The sequence below is a fragment of the Crocodylus porosus genome, unplaced genomic scaffold (genome assembly GCF_001723895.1).
Source record: "Crocodylus porosus isolate Cpor-Errol unplaced genomic scaffold, CroPor_comp1, whole genome shotgun sequence".
Taxonomy (NCBI): Eukaryota; Metazoa; Chordata; order Crocodylia; family Crocodylidae; genus Crocodylus; species Crocodylus porosus.
This window is the reverse complement of record NW_017728950.1, coordinates 33,286,523-33,304,559: the sequence shown is the minus strand read 5'-3', so window position 1 is coordinate 33,304,559 and position 18,037 is coordinate 33,286,523. Positions and strand designations below refer to the sequence as shown.

General features: G+C 44.8%; 1 protein-coding gene across 1 annotated transcript in view; it reads left to right on the top strand.

The window, feature by feature from the left end:
* Positions 1–18,037, top strand: part of SVEP1 (sushi, von Willebrand factor type A, EGF and pentraxin domain containing 1) — a gene marked incomplete at its 5' end in the record, with an annotated part of 177,639 nt that overhangs the window by 145,587 nt on the left and 14,015 nt on the right. The window contains 6 exons of the mRNA XM_019554729.1: positions 1,056–1,119; positions 5,130–5,303; positions 6,117–6,290; positions 8,624–8,797; positions 9,914–10,090; positions 10,598–10,768. Of these exons, the coding sequence (XP_019410274.1) occupies positions 1,056–1,119; positions 5,130–5,303; positions 6,117–6,290; positions 8,624–8,797; positions 9,914–10,090; positions 10,598–10,768 (934 nt within the window). The remainder of the gene's footprint in view (positions 1–1,055; positions 1,120–5,129; positions 5,304–6,116; positions 6,291–8,623; positions 8,798–9,913; positions 10,091–10,597; positions 10,769–18,037) is intronic.

The window sequence follows — 18,037 nt, the reverse complement described above, 5'->3', positions numbered from 1 at the left end:
TGATGAGGCTTAGCAAAACACTGCAAAAGATCACTCCCCCTTCTTGAGCCAGTTACGCTATAATCTGGACCAATATAAAAGGCAAAACAATGGTACTTCACTTAGAAATTATTCCATCTGCGCCACCTACAGGCCTGCTTCTTGGCAGCTAAAATAGAAGGCTCTTCTACTCCTCTGCTGTGCACAGCAGGGGTAGGATGCCTTAAATATAAGTATATTCTAAAGCAGGGAGGATCAAGACACAGCTGCAGGGATTCCTATGGCTCTGGGAATTTGGCAGCTGGGCAGCAGTGGCAATGTTAAATTGCTGAGTCTGAGAGGAGAAACAGGGCCACTAGCTTGACCATTAGTTTTGCTGTCCTATTTCTAACTGGCCAACAGTTTTAAAATAATCTGAAAGCAGTGGTGAATTTAAAGTGCCAAGTATAATTTTGCAATCAGTAGGCAGTTTCTGCAATATTAAGAAACCTAAATATCTATTCCTCCTTATATTATTCCCTCTCACCTATCAAGGTGTAACCCATGCACATGCCAGGGATGCTTCTGTTTTTGGATTTAACCTGCTCCTTTTTAAGTGCACTTGACCACAGTATTAATTAGAGGTCTCCACACATCCCTTTTGCTTCATTTTCTCCCACAGGATGCCCAGACAAACTGAAGCAAAGCCACCAATATTCAGAGAGGCTGCCTTTCTCCCCACCCAGTGCCTCTCCTGAATGTCCCATAAGCTCTTTTATTTACCTCGGGTGTTTTTTCTGAACAGCTGGCAGAATTTGACTGAGATGTGCCTGGTGGATCCTAATCTCAACATTCCACTTGCCTCCTTGCATAGATTTTAGTCAGAGGGAAAGTGAACAATGAGACCAGAATACTGGAGTCAGTATGGTCCTGCTCTGAGCAGGGGGTTGGACTAGATGACCTCCTGAGGTCCTTCCCATCCCTAATTTTCTATGACTCTGTATCAGGCATGCAAAAATAAAAGCAGCTCTGAATCTCTTCCACAGTAGTGTTAGTAATTGTATGCTGTTTTGTGAGCCTTTTCTTCTGTCTGATAGGGCGACATTGAACGGATCTGCCAAGGAAACAAGCTGTGGAGTGGAGCAGCACCTATGTGCAGAAGTAAGTGCTCATTGAGCTTAATCATACAGCAAGTTCAGTTTGGCGGTGGTCTCTGTGCCAGATAAATGCTAACATTCACTTGCTTTGTCTGCAACTCATACTATCACCACCATCTGCCCAAGATTTTACTGAAAATATCCTTGAAAAATTACAGAACTGCTGGCATCCAAAGATAATGTTATTACCTAAACAGAAATGAATTTTTTTTTTTAAAACCAACACTTTTACACAAAGACTTTCTGAAGCGGGCATGTCTACATGTGAATTTAAACATGCTTAAATTTAATGCTTATTAAGCCAGTGTGCGTTAAGCATTTTTGGCAGGTGTATACACATGGTGAGACTGAGGACTAACTTTAGTTTCAAGTCGCTTTAGCCCTGCCATGTTCATCTGTGGCCACCTGGGAAAGCTCCAGCCTCTGGACACAAAAGAGCATTTATACACATACTTTTTTGTCCCACAATGCACCAGAGATCCACCACTTCTGACCAGACTCGCTTAATCGAGTCTGCTCCCCACACAAACTGAGGCAAACTGCGCTGTGCCATGTGGAGTTGTATAAGTGGTGAAATGCACATCAGCGTGCAAAAAATGGTGGCAGTGCACTTTTGAAGTAAAGCACCTCCAATGTGTTTTAGTTCAAAAGCGCGCTGCTGCCATTTTCTCAGCGCTAACTCGCATTTCGCCACTTATACAACTGCATGCGTCACAACACTAGGCACTTTTCAAAGTGCCTGGCACTGCAGCACTTGCATGTGTAAAAACCCCCACAGCTGCCAGCACTTGGCAGCCATACTGAAAGCAGAGCCAGCTGCCAGCACTTGGCACTCATCTTGAAAGCAGACCCTCTGCACTGTGACCTCTGGGCTGACACTTCCTGTGTCAGAGCAACAGCATGGCAGAGACACGGGCAGCCTGTGCCTGCTCTACTTCTACTGCAGCTGTGCTTCTCAGCTCCCTCCTCCCAAACTGAAAACTATATACATCAGTCTTAGTCCTTCTCTGAGTCTTGGAGTCAGGGGCTGTGTGGTGGGGGAACCCAGGGCACAGAGCCCAGTGGCAGGTGGCCAGCACCCTGGCTGAAGATAGTTCCCCCGCAGATCTGGGGGCCACAGCAAACAGCAGGGGCTCCTCAGGGTGGGAGGTGGTAGAGGCCCTCTGAGGGGTAACAGGTGGAACCCGGGTGCCCTGAGGAACCAGAGCCAGGGCCTGGTATGGGGGAACTGGATGTGGGCTCCACTGCCTGGCTATGGCTGCCCAGTTGATGCTGGAGCAGCTCCACATGGCACTGCTCCAGGGCATCCAGCCAGGCCCAGTGCTCCTGCTGTGCAGTCCTGTGCCTCCTCCCAGGGATTCTCTTGGGCAATATTTTCTGCCAGGACAGCTCACTTGCCTCCTGCACCTGCTGCTGTGCCTGGTCCTGCAATACCCAGTTTTCCACCACTATGAGCCACTGGAGCAGGAGGTTCCAGTCCGTGGTGTACTGCTGGCACAGCCAGCACATCCAGGTGGCTGTAGCGACAGGTGGCAGCAATCCTGATGCAGCACTCCTGCAGGGCGCAGCAGAGGCAAGACACAGAAGCCTTTTGTACAAGTTTGCAAAATTGTAGACATAAGATGCTTTGCACCAGAGGCCCTGAGCTGGCTGGCCTCAGATTGGAGGTAGGCCATGTACAAGTGCCCAGGGACCGTGGTAAGATGCTGCTGTGCTGCTTAGAAAGTCACCTCCCCGCCTGTAGGTGAGTTGGTGATTCTTTCTCCCTAGATGTAGCACTTCATGCTTACCCTTATTAAAATGCATCCTATTCTGTTATGCCCACATTCCCGACCTGTCCAAATCCACCTGAATCCGCTCTCTGCCCTCCATCATGTTTACTTTGCCCATAATTTGGTGTCATCTGTAAATTTGGACAGAGTGCTTTCCATGCCCTCATCCAACTCACTGATGAAGATATTGAATAGCGCTGGTCCAAGGACAAAACCCTGGGGAACTCCACTACCTGCATTTTTCCAGGTTGAAAATGAACTCAGCAAGGCATTTATCCAGCTTCATCTTGAACACCTTCAAGGAAGGGCATGGTCTTATGGGCATAACCAAACCAACAGTTGAAACCAGTCACAGCCACCCACTGTGTCTGCAAAATCTTGGCTTTCAGGCATCACTCTGTGCCTTTCAGGAGTGGTTTCGCATGCACATCCTCATTGAAATAGCCTTCTAAATGTGGGCGCTCAAGCGCCCACCCCATGCAAACTGCCTCTCTGAATGTCAGCCTCACCTCACCCCAGAGAGCGATAAGGTCATGCGCTGCCTTGCAGGTCCAGTTGGGGGCCTGGGTTCTCAGGATGAGCATGGGCATGCAGGTGGAGCCAGGGCTCGACAGGGGTGATGTGCTGGATATGCTCCCCACGCCAGCTCCCTGGGCCCCAATATGGCTGTCCCTGTGATGCTGGCTCTGAAGAGCTGACAGTAGCACCCAAAACATGGGCACAGCTAGGGACTGTGATCCAGATGGCAGAGACATTATAGTGCCTGCAAAGAGACAGAGCTGGGAGTGAGGAGCAGCAAGGAGTAGGTACTGGCCCTGCTGCCACAGAGAGCAGGGCCAGCAGCCCTGGGGCGAATTTCAGGGCTGGGCAAGGGATGCAGCAGGCTGCAGCCCTTTGCAACACTCACCTGTGGCCAAGGAGCAGCTCTGGCTAGGTAACAGGACAGGCAGAGCCTGCCTGGTTCCTGTCCAAGGGGCACATGGGGTTTCATGAGCTCCTGCAGAGTGCACTGGCTCCTTCAGACTCCCTGCACTGTGTTCGTCAAGGCACAAAATGGCTGGAGGCTTTTATAGCCTGCAACTAGGGGCTGCCAGAGAGCAGCCCAGCTCTGGAGGAGAAGCAGCCAGACAGGAGCTCTGGTGCTGGGCTTTGGCCAGCTTCCTAGTGGCTGGGCAGACCCAGCACTAAAGATCTTGCATTAATACATCTACATATGCGTTAATGTGCTTTAACTAATCACACCTAAATTTGATACTTGCTTTATGGAGGTATCAAATTTAGGTGCAATTACTTAAAATTCCCATTTTAAGGTGCATTAAGGGAGCACACATGTAGACACGTGACCTTAATGCTCCTTAAATTGGGCTCATGCACATCAAATGCCCATGTGTAGACATGCCCAGTAACCACAGTTTTTAAGAGCCTCAATTTCTAGGTGCCCTACTTTGGTCAGCAAAATGGGATGGTTTGAAGAATTGGACCATATTGTTCTTCGGCGCTTCTTCTCAGCAGTTTAGGAGGTGCAACATGGGTGTGTCTTTTTGGTAACACTAAAACAATTTACCTTTCCTTTATTTTTATAATTAGCCATTTCTGCAATTCTGAGAAAACACTCCCATGATGAATAGGAAAGCCACAGTTCTTGCACAATGCACGTGTTACCGGTAGAACAAGAAACTTCGCAGATTTTAAAGGGAACACCCAGGATTCAAAAACTTTTATTTGCTTGCTTATTTGCTTTATAGAGTAGGCTTTTTGGACTGGTGATGATCTCTAGAGCAGTTGAAATCAATTGGAGTCATTGGTGTTAACACCCTGACTTGCTAAGTCCTTAATCTGCAGTTTGCATTTTTTTTTCTTTTTTCACATTTATCATCATTCATCTGATTCTGCAGGGATTTTCCTGGTGCTTTCTGCCAAAAGCCACTCTAAGTGTTTTGGGTAGGATGTAGTATAAATCTAAAATTAATAAATAATAAAAGCAGCCTATATCAGATTTTGTTTTTCAGAGGTACCTAACAGGTACCACGCCTTACTCTCTTATCAGCTGTTATACTACCTCTTTTGTTGACAAGTTGAATAACCTAGGGATATTGGCTCACATACAGTACACATGCAAATGATATTTCTTCCATTGTCACTGGTCTTTCTTGTTTCACAGAAAGAAGAGTTAGAAGGAACAAGGTTTTAGGGAAGCTTTTTGTAAAAAAGAACTGATTAAAACATGTTTTCTCTGGCGTAGAGATATCCTGTGGACCACCAGAACCAATTGAGAATGGATTCATTCAAGGGAAGGCGTTCCTATTTGAAGACAATGTTCTCTATGGCTGTAATCCAGGCTTTGAACTGCAGGGACCAACCCGAAGGATTTGCCATGTTAACAAAAAGTGGAATCCCCCTACACCTTCGTGTGTGAGTAAGTACATGTCAGAGTAAGATGAAACCCTTTCTAAAGCAGGTAAAGACTACATAATAGTAAAATGCCATCTTTGGTATATAGTAGCTCTCCCTTGATAGAGATGCACCAGCAATAGGCCAGCAATGGGAAAATTTGGCCCTCAGGAAGGCTTTGCTCTGAATGCTGCTGGGCTAGCTCTCCTCTTGGTTGCACCCTGACATGGTGTGGCATGGGGTTTCACCAGAATAAAAAGAGGAGAACTTGGCCAGTAATGTGTGCTATGTATTGCACTGGGGATATAGAGTCTTGCTGATCACAATGCAGTGATGTCTACACAGTGTCAGTACTGACACAGCCTGGCTGTTCTAATGTCTTGCATCCATATCTCTGAATTTCTGATGCCACAGCAATGGAATATGAGTTATTTCCAGGGACAGGCCTATATATATGCTGTGCACAGCCTATGACTCTATTATTAAGGTTTTATAGCCTGTGCCAACAAACTCTCTTCACCCTTCCTCTTTGGTTTCAAACTCCCTTACCCTCCCATTCTGCTCTTAGTTGGGGCCAATTTCTTGACCCTATCTCTTCCTCAGTTCTGTACAACAGGAGAAGTGAGTGTCTATTTTTTATGCTGCCACATCTGTCCTGTGGAAACATTGAGTCATTTCTCTTTATATATAATTTTTTCAGCCTGTATCTTCTGCATTTCTTGCTAGTAAATTATTATGGGAAGCAGGCTGTGAAACACTACAGAAAAGCATTGAAAACAATTGACTTTGTATAAAAGTTGAGGAAGTTGTGTAAGATCAGAGTGCTCTTCTCTTCTAGGGATAACTTGTGAGCCACATCCATCTGTAGAAAATGCATTGTCTGTCTCCTCGGGAAATGTATACAGAAGTAACATAACTTTTATGTGCAATTTTGGATACCATCTAGTCGGGACTCAGAATATCACATGTCTTGCCAATGGAACATGGAGTAAACCACTCCCATCTTGTGAAGGTAACTTTTACATTCTGTGTGCCAGAAGAGCCATTCTTGTTGGCAAGCTAAATGGGCATTGCGCTACTTGGGAATCAAGTCTCTTTCTGGAAAGGCTCTTCCTTGGAGAAGTCAATTGTACTCATTATATTTTTATTATTATGTATATGGCATGCAGTTAGTGAAATGTATTGCAGCAAACAGCCCCAGTGTAGAGAACCAGTATCAAGCCAAAACAGTAGCTAGTGTATAAATGCCTGTGAAAGATGAAAGTTTTTACTTCATAGTGTCACAGGTGCGGCGGCCGTGATCTCACTAGCGCCCCCTGCCATGTCAATCAGGCAATCCAGCACCCTCTATTCGCCCGCCACGTCTTTGATGTTATAAGGTTCAATATGGGAGGCTGCCTCTTATCGCCCTGGACACCACGCTAATACTATTCCCCATTCCGAGTGGGGTGCCTCAATGCAACCCTGCCTTATGGGCAGTGCATGCCTCCCCCCTCCCCTTTACCACGCCCCAAGCCTCGCAGCTCTTCCTGGACGTTATCCGGTCCTTAACCTTCTGCGCCCTACCTGGCGCCCCTGGGCTTGGCCCACAACCAGCGCCCTACCTGGCGCCCCTGGTTCCTTGGGATTCCTATTGCTGCGGAAGCCCTCTGGAATCCCTCTTAGACCACACCCATCTTGGGGTGGCTGTCAATGGTACATGTCCCCCTTTGGGGTGGCTTTATACTGTACGTGCCCCGCCTGGGGCCTCTCTTCAACATGTGCCCGCTCCCACGGCTTCTCAGCACCTTCTCTGGGCCCTAGATAGCCCCTGGGTCACCCTCACCAGGCTAACTGTCTTTGCAGCACCCACCCTAGGCTTCCACTCATGTGGCTCCCACACCTGGAGCCCAACATGAGTCCCTACAGGCTTCACTCTGGTGCTCGGCCCCTTGAGCGGGGTCCTCTGCCCTGCTCAGGCCTCTCGCTATCATCCACTCAGGGCTACCCACTGTGCCACCTCAGCACTGAATAGCTGTGCCGCCCCAGGCACCACTCTGTTGCCCACACAGGGCTCTGGGAACCCCCACGCAGCTGGGGAGATCCCGTGAGGCCTCCTCACGCCCCTACAGCCTCACCCGGTCCTCCGGTTTCTCGCTCCGGGGCTTCCCACTGCCCCCTGTCAAAGCTGCGCCCTCTACAGCGCCAGGACCCCTTCCCACGCTACTGCGGGGTCCCTATGAGGCCTCCTCTGCCCCTTATAGCCTTACCCAGTCCACCAGTCTAACGATAACTAAACCATGAGCCAAACGGCTGCAACATAACAACAAGAAGCCTTCTGGCTTATAACATATGGCCTACGCTTCCTTGGCTCTCTAACCATGCCGTAGCCACTCCGGTGATCATGCTGCAACCATCAGCTCTGCTCTCCCGCAGAACTCCCGCTCCTGCGGCCGCCAGAAGAGAACTGCTCCCTAGGCTCCGGCCTGGGCTGTTTACAAAGGCCCGGCCCTGCCCCCTTACGGTCACATGGCCCGCCCGGTTGCTGCAGCAACCGGCACCTGAGCTGCCCCTGGAGATTGGCAGCTCCACTTCTCCGCTTCTAGGAACAGGGCACCTCAGTGCTCCTGTGACACATAGACTTCATAGACATTAGGGCTGGAAGGGGCCTCGGAAGATCCTCGAGTCTGGCCCCTCACCTGAAGGGCAGGACATCAGCTGGGGTCATAGGATCCCAGCAAGATAAGCATCCAATTTACTCTTATCATTGAATCAGACCATTAAAAAAACTTGTGGGAGAACAAATTAATTTTTTCTCAGGGGCTGAGAAGGTCCTGTTGAGAGTTGGTTGGGTTGTTTGTTTTTGTTTATAAATCAGGACAAGTTGGTACTCAGGGGCAAGTGTTTCAAAATAACTGTCCCAGGAGTTCATACTTTAATATGCAAACACATTACTTCTCTCTATATACCTTTCTGCAAATTAGTCCACTTGAGTGCTCCTCTTATTCTTGTAACAAACCAGAAAAAGTCACAATCGTGGCTTGTTTGTCTTATAGCAGGGGAGGAAGGCGTATGGAGTGTGGTTGTCAACACCACAGAAAGAAAATGGGGTTGTACTGAGGAATTTGTACCAGTGCCCCACATGACCATGTGAGTGCCAGTTAGGAGCACAAAGGTGAAATGGTCTTTTCCATCATAGGAAGAGCAGATACACCAACACAACCCAGTTTCTTTCCAGCACTGTTGATTTTGCTGTGAACACTTGTTAACAATTGCAGTTGCTACCATGAGTGTGGCATCAGAGTAACTGATAAATAAAGGTCAGGCCTGATATCAGGATATATTAACAAATTTGCTTCGTTCCAGAAACCAGATGTGAAGCACCAGTTTCCTTGGCAAATGGGAAGGCCTTGTATGAAAACAATACTGTGGGCAGCACAGTGGCTTATCACTGCAACAGAGGATTCAGCTTGGAAGGGGAGCCAAGGGCAGAGTGCACAGGGGGTGGAAGTTGGAGTCATCCCATACCTCTGTGCAAACGTGTGTGTTTACTTTAGAATGATGAGTCTGTGTTATATTTAAGCATGCTTCAATTCTTCATTCAACCCAGTGGTAGCTAGGGGTAAATCCCTTAATGTTGGGGAAGTTCACCTGGAATTACTATCATGGGTCCATGAGCAGAATTTGTCCCTACAAATTAAAAATTGTGCAGCATGGTTTTCTGTGAAATTTTGCATGTCTCAAGCTAGGTACTCTCATGTGCCTTTTGGGGACATCCCAACATTCTTGATAACAAATCGAATAGTCCTGATGCATGTTAAAATACTGGCATTCTCCTGCAAGTGTTCCTGTGAAAACGAAAGAATGACAATTTCCAGACCCTTGATGAGCCCTGCAGGCTGGATGACATGGCAGGAGGTTGAGTCCTCCTGCTTTAAATGGTTTAAGATATCCACCCCGACAGTCTGATTTTCCATATAAACTCATCTGGCTATACTTTGTCTTAGATCTCCTATATTTGCAGGACACTGGCTGGGTCACCTCATTGGTCTTTAACAAATGACCAGTGTGACTAGTTTCATGGAAGAGACAACAGCCTCTGCTGTAGATAACACACCAATTCTTCCTTGTGAGTTGTCTTGTTGGAGGTGAGTGGGCCTTCTCCTATGTGGAAGGCTAGCAGAGATAAGCCAAAAATTAAACACAAGAGGACTGCAGGTGAACAACAAACTCTTGAATATGTATATATTTCATTTACAGAAGGTAAAGGACAGATTCACTATTGCAGTCCTATGCTTTGCACTGTTCAGTGCCACAAAATACAATGATTTGGTTCTCCTTGACACAAAGGCCCGTGTATGTTATTCTGGCAGTGTAGAATCCTTTATATTGGCCTAGGTAAAATCCTTACCCTATTCAGATTGAAGATAGTTCTTCCACCAACTTCAGCAGAGACATGATTTCCCTCCCTTCCCCGCATCAAGTGTGGTATAAATTGATGTTATCATAATGGAGAATGGGACCCTTTAGCAGTATTTCACAACTCTCCTAAATCTATAGCTGTATAAAATGAAATGTGTGCAAAAAGTCTACTTGTGCTGACCTTTTAAAGCAGAAATGCTTTAAAAATGTATTTTTATTTTCCCACTTGAACAGCAAATCCTTGCCCTGTACCTTTCATAATTCCTGAGAATGCCCTCCTGTCTGAGGTGGATTTTTATGTTGGTCAGAAAGTATCTATCAGATGCAGGGAGGGCTACCAACTTAGAGGACAAGCCGTGATCACCTGTAACCCAGATGAGACCTGGACACCAACAAAAGCTAAATGTGAAAGTAAGTGTCTGATAAAGACCAGGCTGAGGCACTATTCCCTGAGTACCCTTTGACTTGTCCTGTGCTGGTGGGTAGCCCAGATGGCAAAGCCCAGTATTACTCTTTTAATGGCAGCTTTTAAGCTGGTTTGACTATTGGGAACAGATAAACAGCACTGAGATATGGCTGCTGTGCTCATTATATACTTTCACTTTTGTGTTTGCTACTAGGTGCTATAGAACCCCTAGTCCCTGGCCATACCTTCTTTGTGTTTCCTATGTCCAGTGCTCTGTCTAGTGCAAGAGCAGAGGTCTGTTCGCACTGCTGAGCGCTGCATGCACATCCTCCGCACCAGGCAGAACCTTTGCTCCACAGGTGCTGAGTTTTGCTCACCGTGTTCCCCTTGGCAGCCTGGGGCTGACTGCAAGCATGAACCCTAACTAAATGGGGATGTTGGGCACTGTATTGGCAATTATTTCCAAGACATCACAGCTTCTCTATCTATTGTAACTTATGATCTCTCTTCAGGGATTTCTTGTGGCCCCCCTGCTCACATAGAAAATGCACTGGCACGTGGGACTTTTTATCAGTATGGAGACATGATCACCTACTCATGCTACAGTGGCTATATGCTGGAGGGGTCGCTGAGGAGTGTTTGTTTAGAAAATGGAACCTGGACAACACCACCTGCTTGCAAAGGTAAGTCTCTTTAATTAGCTGTGCCCAGCCATGGCAGTCTTGAACTGCAGTCCAAGCCTGTAGGCTGTGGACAAACAAAAATGTTTAGCTGCTTTAAAAGGGGAAGGAGAGAGGCTGCTACAGAGCATGCAGACCATCTCGTGCTACTCACAAAAAAACCTGATTTCAGGATGCCAAAAGCAAAACCCTCATTGAGTTCAATGTGCACCAATTTCACCCACAGTAATAAGTGCAAACTCACCCCTATTCTACAGTACTGCTTTGCCTCCCCTGGAAAAAAGGTTTTTTTTCCAGCCTTGGTTGTTCCTGGAGTTCTTTACTCAATGATTCTGTATCCTCTGTATCTCAAGTCAATGACTAGATTCCCTTTCCACCAAGAGTAAAATACACTTGTTATAATCAAGAGAGGGGAGAAGTCACCTGCTAAGAGTGGGGTTCTTCAGACAAACACTGCCAGCCTGTGACATTACTGCACCTACAGAAAAATTAGCTTTTTATCTTTAAAAGGCAGGTGGAAGATACAAATAGTGCCTATTTTGTCATTGTTACTGAGCTCTGAGTGTTTATGAATACTGTCTTCAGGGAGCCATGAAGGGACAAATTGATACAACTTACAGAAAAAATATGCACTGAGCACTAAGGAATCATCACAGCATTAGTGTCACATCATGTCAGGCAGTATAAAAACAAAAGTATAAGAACCAGGTGATCTTTTGCTAAGGCTAAGTCTTTCATGGCAAATGTGTGTGTTCTCATATGTGCACTTGTGTGCCAAAATACCCACACTGTAGCAAATAGTGAAGTAAGGTATTTGCATGCATTCAGTAGTTAGATATCCACATTCCCATTTACACTACATTAGCAGTAATTGACCATACCCGTGTTTGCTTGTAAAGTTGCATATTTGCTTAGGAATCTAGAATTGATGTGTCCAAAAGATTTGAGCAATGATGTTCTTGCAGATGAAGACAGAACTGTCCACTCCAAGAGCGGAAGTTTTGTCAGCACATACATATTTGTGTGTACATATTCTTATGTACACATGTGCCTACAATACCTAGATATGTGTATATACTATATACCATAATTAAAAAGTATTTCTCCACTGAGGATTCAGATTTTACCAACAGTTACCTAAATGTGGTATCCAAGATGTCACAATTCTTGCCTTTCAGTAAAATAAGAAAAAAACTGATGTCTTGTAGAAAAGGTATGCCTTTTCATGAGTATCACTGTGGTTATATGTACATGTACATAGGGGACTGGAACTGATGGCCTAGGAGGTCTCTTCCAATCTTCTTTTCTAAATGTGTATCTTTCTTTGTGTGTATATGATGATGCAATGATACAGATGATGATGTACTTTGGCAAGGTATGGTGTTTTGATCAAAATAATTTTTGCTTGACGGATAAGACTGATTTTTCAAATCTTTGTACCTAATTTGATTTACAAAATCTGTTTGTACAGAAACTCATCCATGCACCCAAACTGGTAGCTGCAAGGCAAGACAAGGACTCGTATACAAATTTGCCCTTAGCTGGAATAGGCATTTATCTGTGTGTACAGGTTTACTAGTTGGAGGACCAATCAGTGTGCCAGATTTTGAAAATATAGCCCTTCTGTCTGCAGCCCCCAAGAGCCCATGGCATAATGGACTGTTGCTCTCAGGACTTGACTCCTCTCCCCAGAAAGCTTCCAGCTGTTGTTTCTCCCCTGCTGACTCACAGGAAGCCAGCACTCCAAGTGTCAATCTGAAAATCTGATATGAGTTGTTTACCTTGCTTTGCATACAGTACATGAAGCACAGCATACCATCTGCATCCTTGATGTTCTGTGCATCAAAATACCACCTATTCAAAAGCTTCCATGTGTACCATATTACAATATTATTAACACAGAAAAAAATCCCAAATAAAAACCTAAAAATCTGTAACAAGGGAGGAAAACACCCAGAAAAAGTAAAAGCAGCAAGAAATTAAATGATTTAAAATAAAAGAAAAACATCTTTAGTGGTATTTTAAGGAATGCAAAAATGAGAGGTAGCAGTGATCTCCAGAAATGTAGAACCTCCTGGAAAAGAGCAAGCCCAAGTCATCTGGCTGTTTCCAGTCTTTGGACATGATTGCAATCTAGTTTCCCCCCAGCTGTACAACAGGATAGCTCAGCTTCTTTCCATGCAGTTGCTCCTGATGTGCACAAGTATATCTGAGACCTAACACCCGCCCCCTTATCATGACAGTTAGAAAGTCCAATCCCACCTGTCCCAGCTCATTAAGAGCAACATGCCCTCCCTAAGATAAACTAGTAACATGTTATTTATGGAAGTGTGGACTGAAAGCAGAAATCCTGAGGCATGCCCACTGTCACTCAAACAAAGCTCCTGAGACACAAGAGCTGCTGTGTCCAAGACATAGTAGTCTTGTTGCTACTGTATTGGCATTGGAGACCAAAGTTGTGGGGTCAGTTGCCAGCTCTTCCCATAAGTAACTCAGTTCCCTTTTCTGGGTCTCAGTTCTCTATTTGGGAAGTGGAACATAATAGTTCCTTCCTCCCCACCCTTTCTTTAGATTGCTAACTCCTTGGGATAGAAGTTCTACTAAGCAAAAATGGCCTCAGTTATTTTGACTCTCTTTAATAATCCCCATTTGGTGCACTTCTATGATACAAATACTTCTGCAAGTGATAATGAACTTTGTGAACAGAATTCCTTGACAAGTTGGGATGTCCAGCTATAAGACCTGCACTCTGAGGGAGGTTTGCTTTGGTAACCTTAGATTCAGTGGCTGACAGCAGTCCACCTTTTAGGTTACAAAGCAGTGAATTGTTTTGATGGTGTCCAAAGCTAAAAGAAGCGTATGCAATTTAGGAATGTTTCACAGGTGGAAAAGTTACTCCTGAAAACCAGGGATTCCACATCTGTCATACTGTTGCCTTGGGATTGCAAAGGAGCATTATCAAAATACAGAAAAGGTGGAATGGAGGGCCCAGCAGCAAAGGAGAGCTTTATTTTAAAGTGCCTATGTGACCTAGGAATGTATTGCCATCAAAATATTTAAACACCTAAGAGTGTAGACACACATTACAACTGAATTGTTTTTAAATATCACAAAGCCCTAGCTGGGGATGGCCCTGCTTTAAGCAGGTGGTTGGACAAGATGACCTCCTGAGGTCCCTTCCAACCCTAACTTTCTATTATTCTGTGACTCAGAAGCCTAAAACTCATTTATAAGGGCAGCTTTAGCACTTAAGAGCTGAACTTTAATTGAACATGAGAGACAGATGGAATGGGTGTGATGATATTCAAAAAACAAAAAGGTGGCTGGTTGACACGAATCTTGTTAGTGTCATGATTCCGCCTTCGCTTTGCTTTATGTTTTGATATATGTGTGCGCGCGTGTGTGTGTGTGTGTGTCAATGCACATACACATTTTAATATTTTAAACACCCTGACAAAACCAAAAGTTTGCTGCATACTGATTAACAATCCTCTATCCCTCTACTTCCCTCCCCCAAGTATATGATGTTTGAGAGGTGAAGGGGTGAATTCCTGTTCCATTACATAATAGTCTACACATAGTAATACTAAACAAATTAATGCAACATAATAATAGTTCCCCTCCTCCTTTCACGTAAAAAGAAGAAACTAAAAAGGTCCATAGATGTTGTGAGAGAAAGAGCCAGTGTTTTCCAGATGCATTTCAAAGTGATCTTTCAGAACGCTTGTAAAAATTATGCGGGATATTTGTCTAACAAAGGGCCTACGGTGTCTGAGGCTTTGATCAACATCAGAAGCAACATGAAAGCAACCTACATAATGACTCACATGGTATTTGTTGCTGTTGGCACCTCTGGTTGGTCATTAAGCTCCCAACCCTGCATCAGATGTTCTAATCTAATTATACAGGTTAGTTAATCTGAAGGATCTAATTAAAAAAAACAGTCTTTATTTGGGATTGGGAGTGAGATAATCCACATCGTTACTTGCCTGAACTGTTTCTAGTTGAAGATTATGTGCATGATTCCGATCTCAGTGATAGTCTCAGGTAACTCCTTTGAGCACAGTGGAATTAAACCAGCATAAAACTGGTGAGTGAGAGCACATTGAGGCTCTCAATTGGGGAGCCAGGCCAGTATCTTTGTAGTTCACAACCTGCCAACCAGCAAGTTGGTTCCCAGCCACCAACATCTCCACAGAAATATAGAAATTGGAGAGAGTCCAGCAGAAGGCAACAAAAATGGTGAGGGGGCTGTGGGATTTATGAGGAGAGGCTGAGGGACCTGGGATTGTAAGGATGGTTAGGATGGAGCTAAACTGTTCTCAGTGGTGACTGACAACAGAACAAAGAGCAATGGTCTCAAGTTGCAGCGAAGGAAATTTAGGTTGGATATTAGGAAAAACTTTCTCACAAGGAGGATAGTAAAGCAGTGGAACAGGTTACCCAGAGAGATTACCCAGAGCAGTTTTTAAGACCCAGATAGACAAAGCCTTGGCTGGAATGATCTAGTTAGGAATTGTCCTGCTTTGGGCAGAGGGTTGGACTAGATGACCTCCTGAGGTCCCTTCCAACCCTCATTTTCTATGATTCTAAGTGGAAAACAGAGAACTAGTCAGAAAGGCATAAGGAAAACAGTGCAAGATGTTTGAAATGGCATCATTTGAAATTCCTGAATACAAAATGAGCAGTTTGTAACTTATGCTTTGCTGGTCAACGTTTATCCCACTTGACAGATTGCAGTGTTACTAACAGTCACCAGATGGCAATACTACAAATAGTTTCATTAGGTTTACTTAACTGGCTGCCTGAGCAGTTAGTTTTAGATTCTGCTCTTAGATGGGCAGAAACCAGCAAAAAAGGATGATGCCAGGAAGTCAACAAACAGGAGGCAGGAAACAGGCAATTTAGGAACCAGGAAATGGAGTAAACAGGCAGGAACCAGGAATTAGGAAACTGGGACTCAACAGGCAGAAGATCAGGAACAAGAAGTCAGAAGCCCAAGACTAGAGAGAGAGAAAGAGGTATCTCTCCTGTTGAATAGCCTGCTGGGCTCTCAAAGGGTGGCTGCATATAATCAGATGTCCATTATTAAGCAGGCAATTGGTGTCAGCTAGAAGTAGGCCACTGACATCCAGGCCCAGTCAGGTAACCAGGAATTTAGCTTGCCTGCTGCTCCAACTGCTGACATGGTTTCAAAGGGACGATGATTGATTCCCTCAAGGCCATAGGAAAGTATCTAAGAACAGAAGCCAAGGCCTGATTCTCCTTATTTACTTTGGCTCCATACCAGTATAACTCCCTAGAGTTCATCTTCATGCGTACTGGCATGGCAGAAGAATCAGATCCTGGGTCATCTAACCTTCAGCCTCAGGTCTTAATCAAAATACTGTCCTTTCTGTCCTCTTGCCTGGTCTCACGAGTACCTATCCTTATAGCAGAGATGCACAGAGACAGGCCTTGTTTGACCCTTACTTGACACAGTGGGACTTATATCATCATGTAGCTGCAGTTTTTGGCACTTGTGCAGCTTTCAGATTCCATTTTTTCTCACACAAGACTCTCACCCTGTGCTTTCAAAGCATGCTGCACTCTGGCATGTTAGGAGTCAAGTCAGGATTAAAACCACAACCAGCATTTGTTTGATACTGAAGGATGAGGAACTCCCCATCTTTTAACCTGGTAGCCTAGTGGAATATAAACATGTGCACACAGGGCTAATACTGTCTTTTTCATACAGAATGTCAGAACCGGTGCAGGCTACAAACTCAAGAGGGAGCAAACCTCTACTTGGGACCCTGAATTACAGAGGTGTGACAACTCTGTAGTACTAAAAACAACTGTATTTCTTTCACCAGCAACAGAATTAACAAGAGCAGATATCAGAGCCCATTCTTATTAGAAATTTGGGACTCCAAATATCATTAAACCAACTTTGTTTATACAACCCCATTTTACTTACCTGCATACATAACATTAATGTAGGACATCACCCAGGTGTTGTGTGGATCACAGGAAGTTCCACAGATTTATATGTTAGACCTGCTAAGGGAATCTTTATTTTAAATTGTGTTTTATGAGCTTCCTCATTGAAATTTTACCAGTGCATGGAAAATTGAAGTTGCCCATTATTTCACAGTGATGTACATGTGGTGATCAATGACCCAGGTTGCTGTTAATGCCTCTCTAACTAGAGCTGTATAAAATGTTTGTTATAAGAACCCAAACTATGAAAAACTTTCAAGGTGTTTCAAGTTTCTTCTCAAGCTTCAGGTTTGTCATAAGGCTTGAAAAAGTTTTAGGCAAAAATTGCCCTAATTTCAAGGGAATTCAGTTTCTGATTTCAAACAGGAACTATATAAAATGTATAGCTTTGTGTGGTTTGATCACAAGACTCCATTAAACTTTTAGCTGTTCCTGCAGAAATTCAGGATTCAACTCAGAATAGTTGAGCAGTATTGTACTATATAAAATGGGTGTTTATATTTAGTCCTAAAAGTGAATCACATTTTGAGGTATCTAAACCCTAAAACTGCATTTTATTCAACATAATTATTGAAGATGGGCTAAATATAACAGTTTGGTGTGCTTCGTAATGTTACCTTTTGTTCTTAACTAATTAGACCTAATTATGTTTATTTTTGTACTGTGGGAGAATCAGAAGCTTCTGTCTGATAAAATCTCTAGTATGTCCCATATACACCCAAGACAAGGGTAATTTCTGCTCCGGAAATATTACAGTTTAAATCATAGAATCATAGAAGTAGGGTCGGAAGGGACCTTATAGATCTTCAAGTCGGACCCCCTTGCCAGGGCAGGAGAAAAAACTGGGCTCAAATGATCCCAGCTAGGTAGGCATCAAGCCTCCTCTTAAAGACCCCCAGGGTAGGAGCCAGCACCACTTCCCTTGGAAGTTGGTTCCAGATCCTAGCCGCCCTAACGGTGAAGTAGTTCTTACGGATGTCTAATCTAAACCTCCTCTCCAACAACTTGTGGCCGTTATTCCTTGTTATGCCAGGGGACGCTAGGGGAAACAAGGTCTCTCCCAAACCCTTCTGGTCCCCCCTAGTGAGTTTATAGACTGTCACCATCTCTTGTGAAGGCTGAACAGGTTCAGGTTTCGCAGTCTCTCATTGTAGGGTCTGCCCTGTAGTCCCCAGATCATTCGGGTAGTCCTCCTCTGGACCCTCTCAGTGTTATCCACATTGCTCCTGAAGTGGGGCACACAGAACTGGACACAGTACTCCAGCTGCAGCCTGACCAGTGTTGCATAGA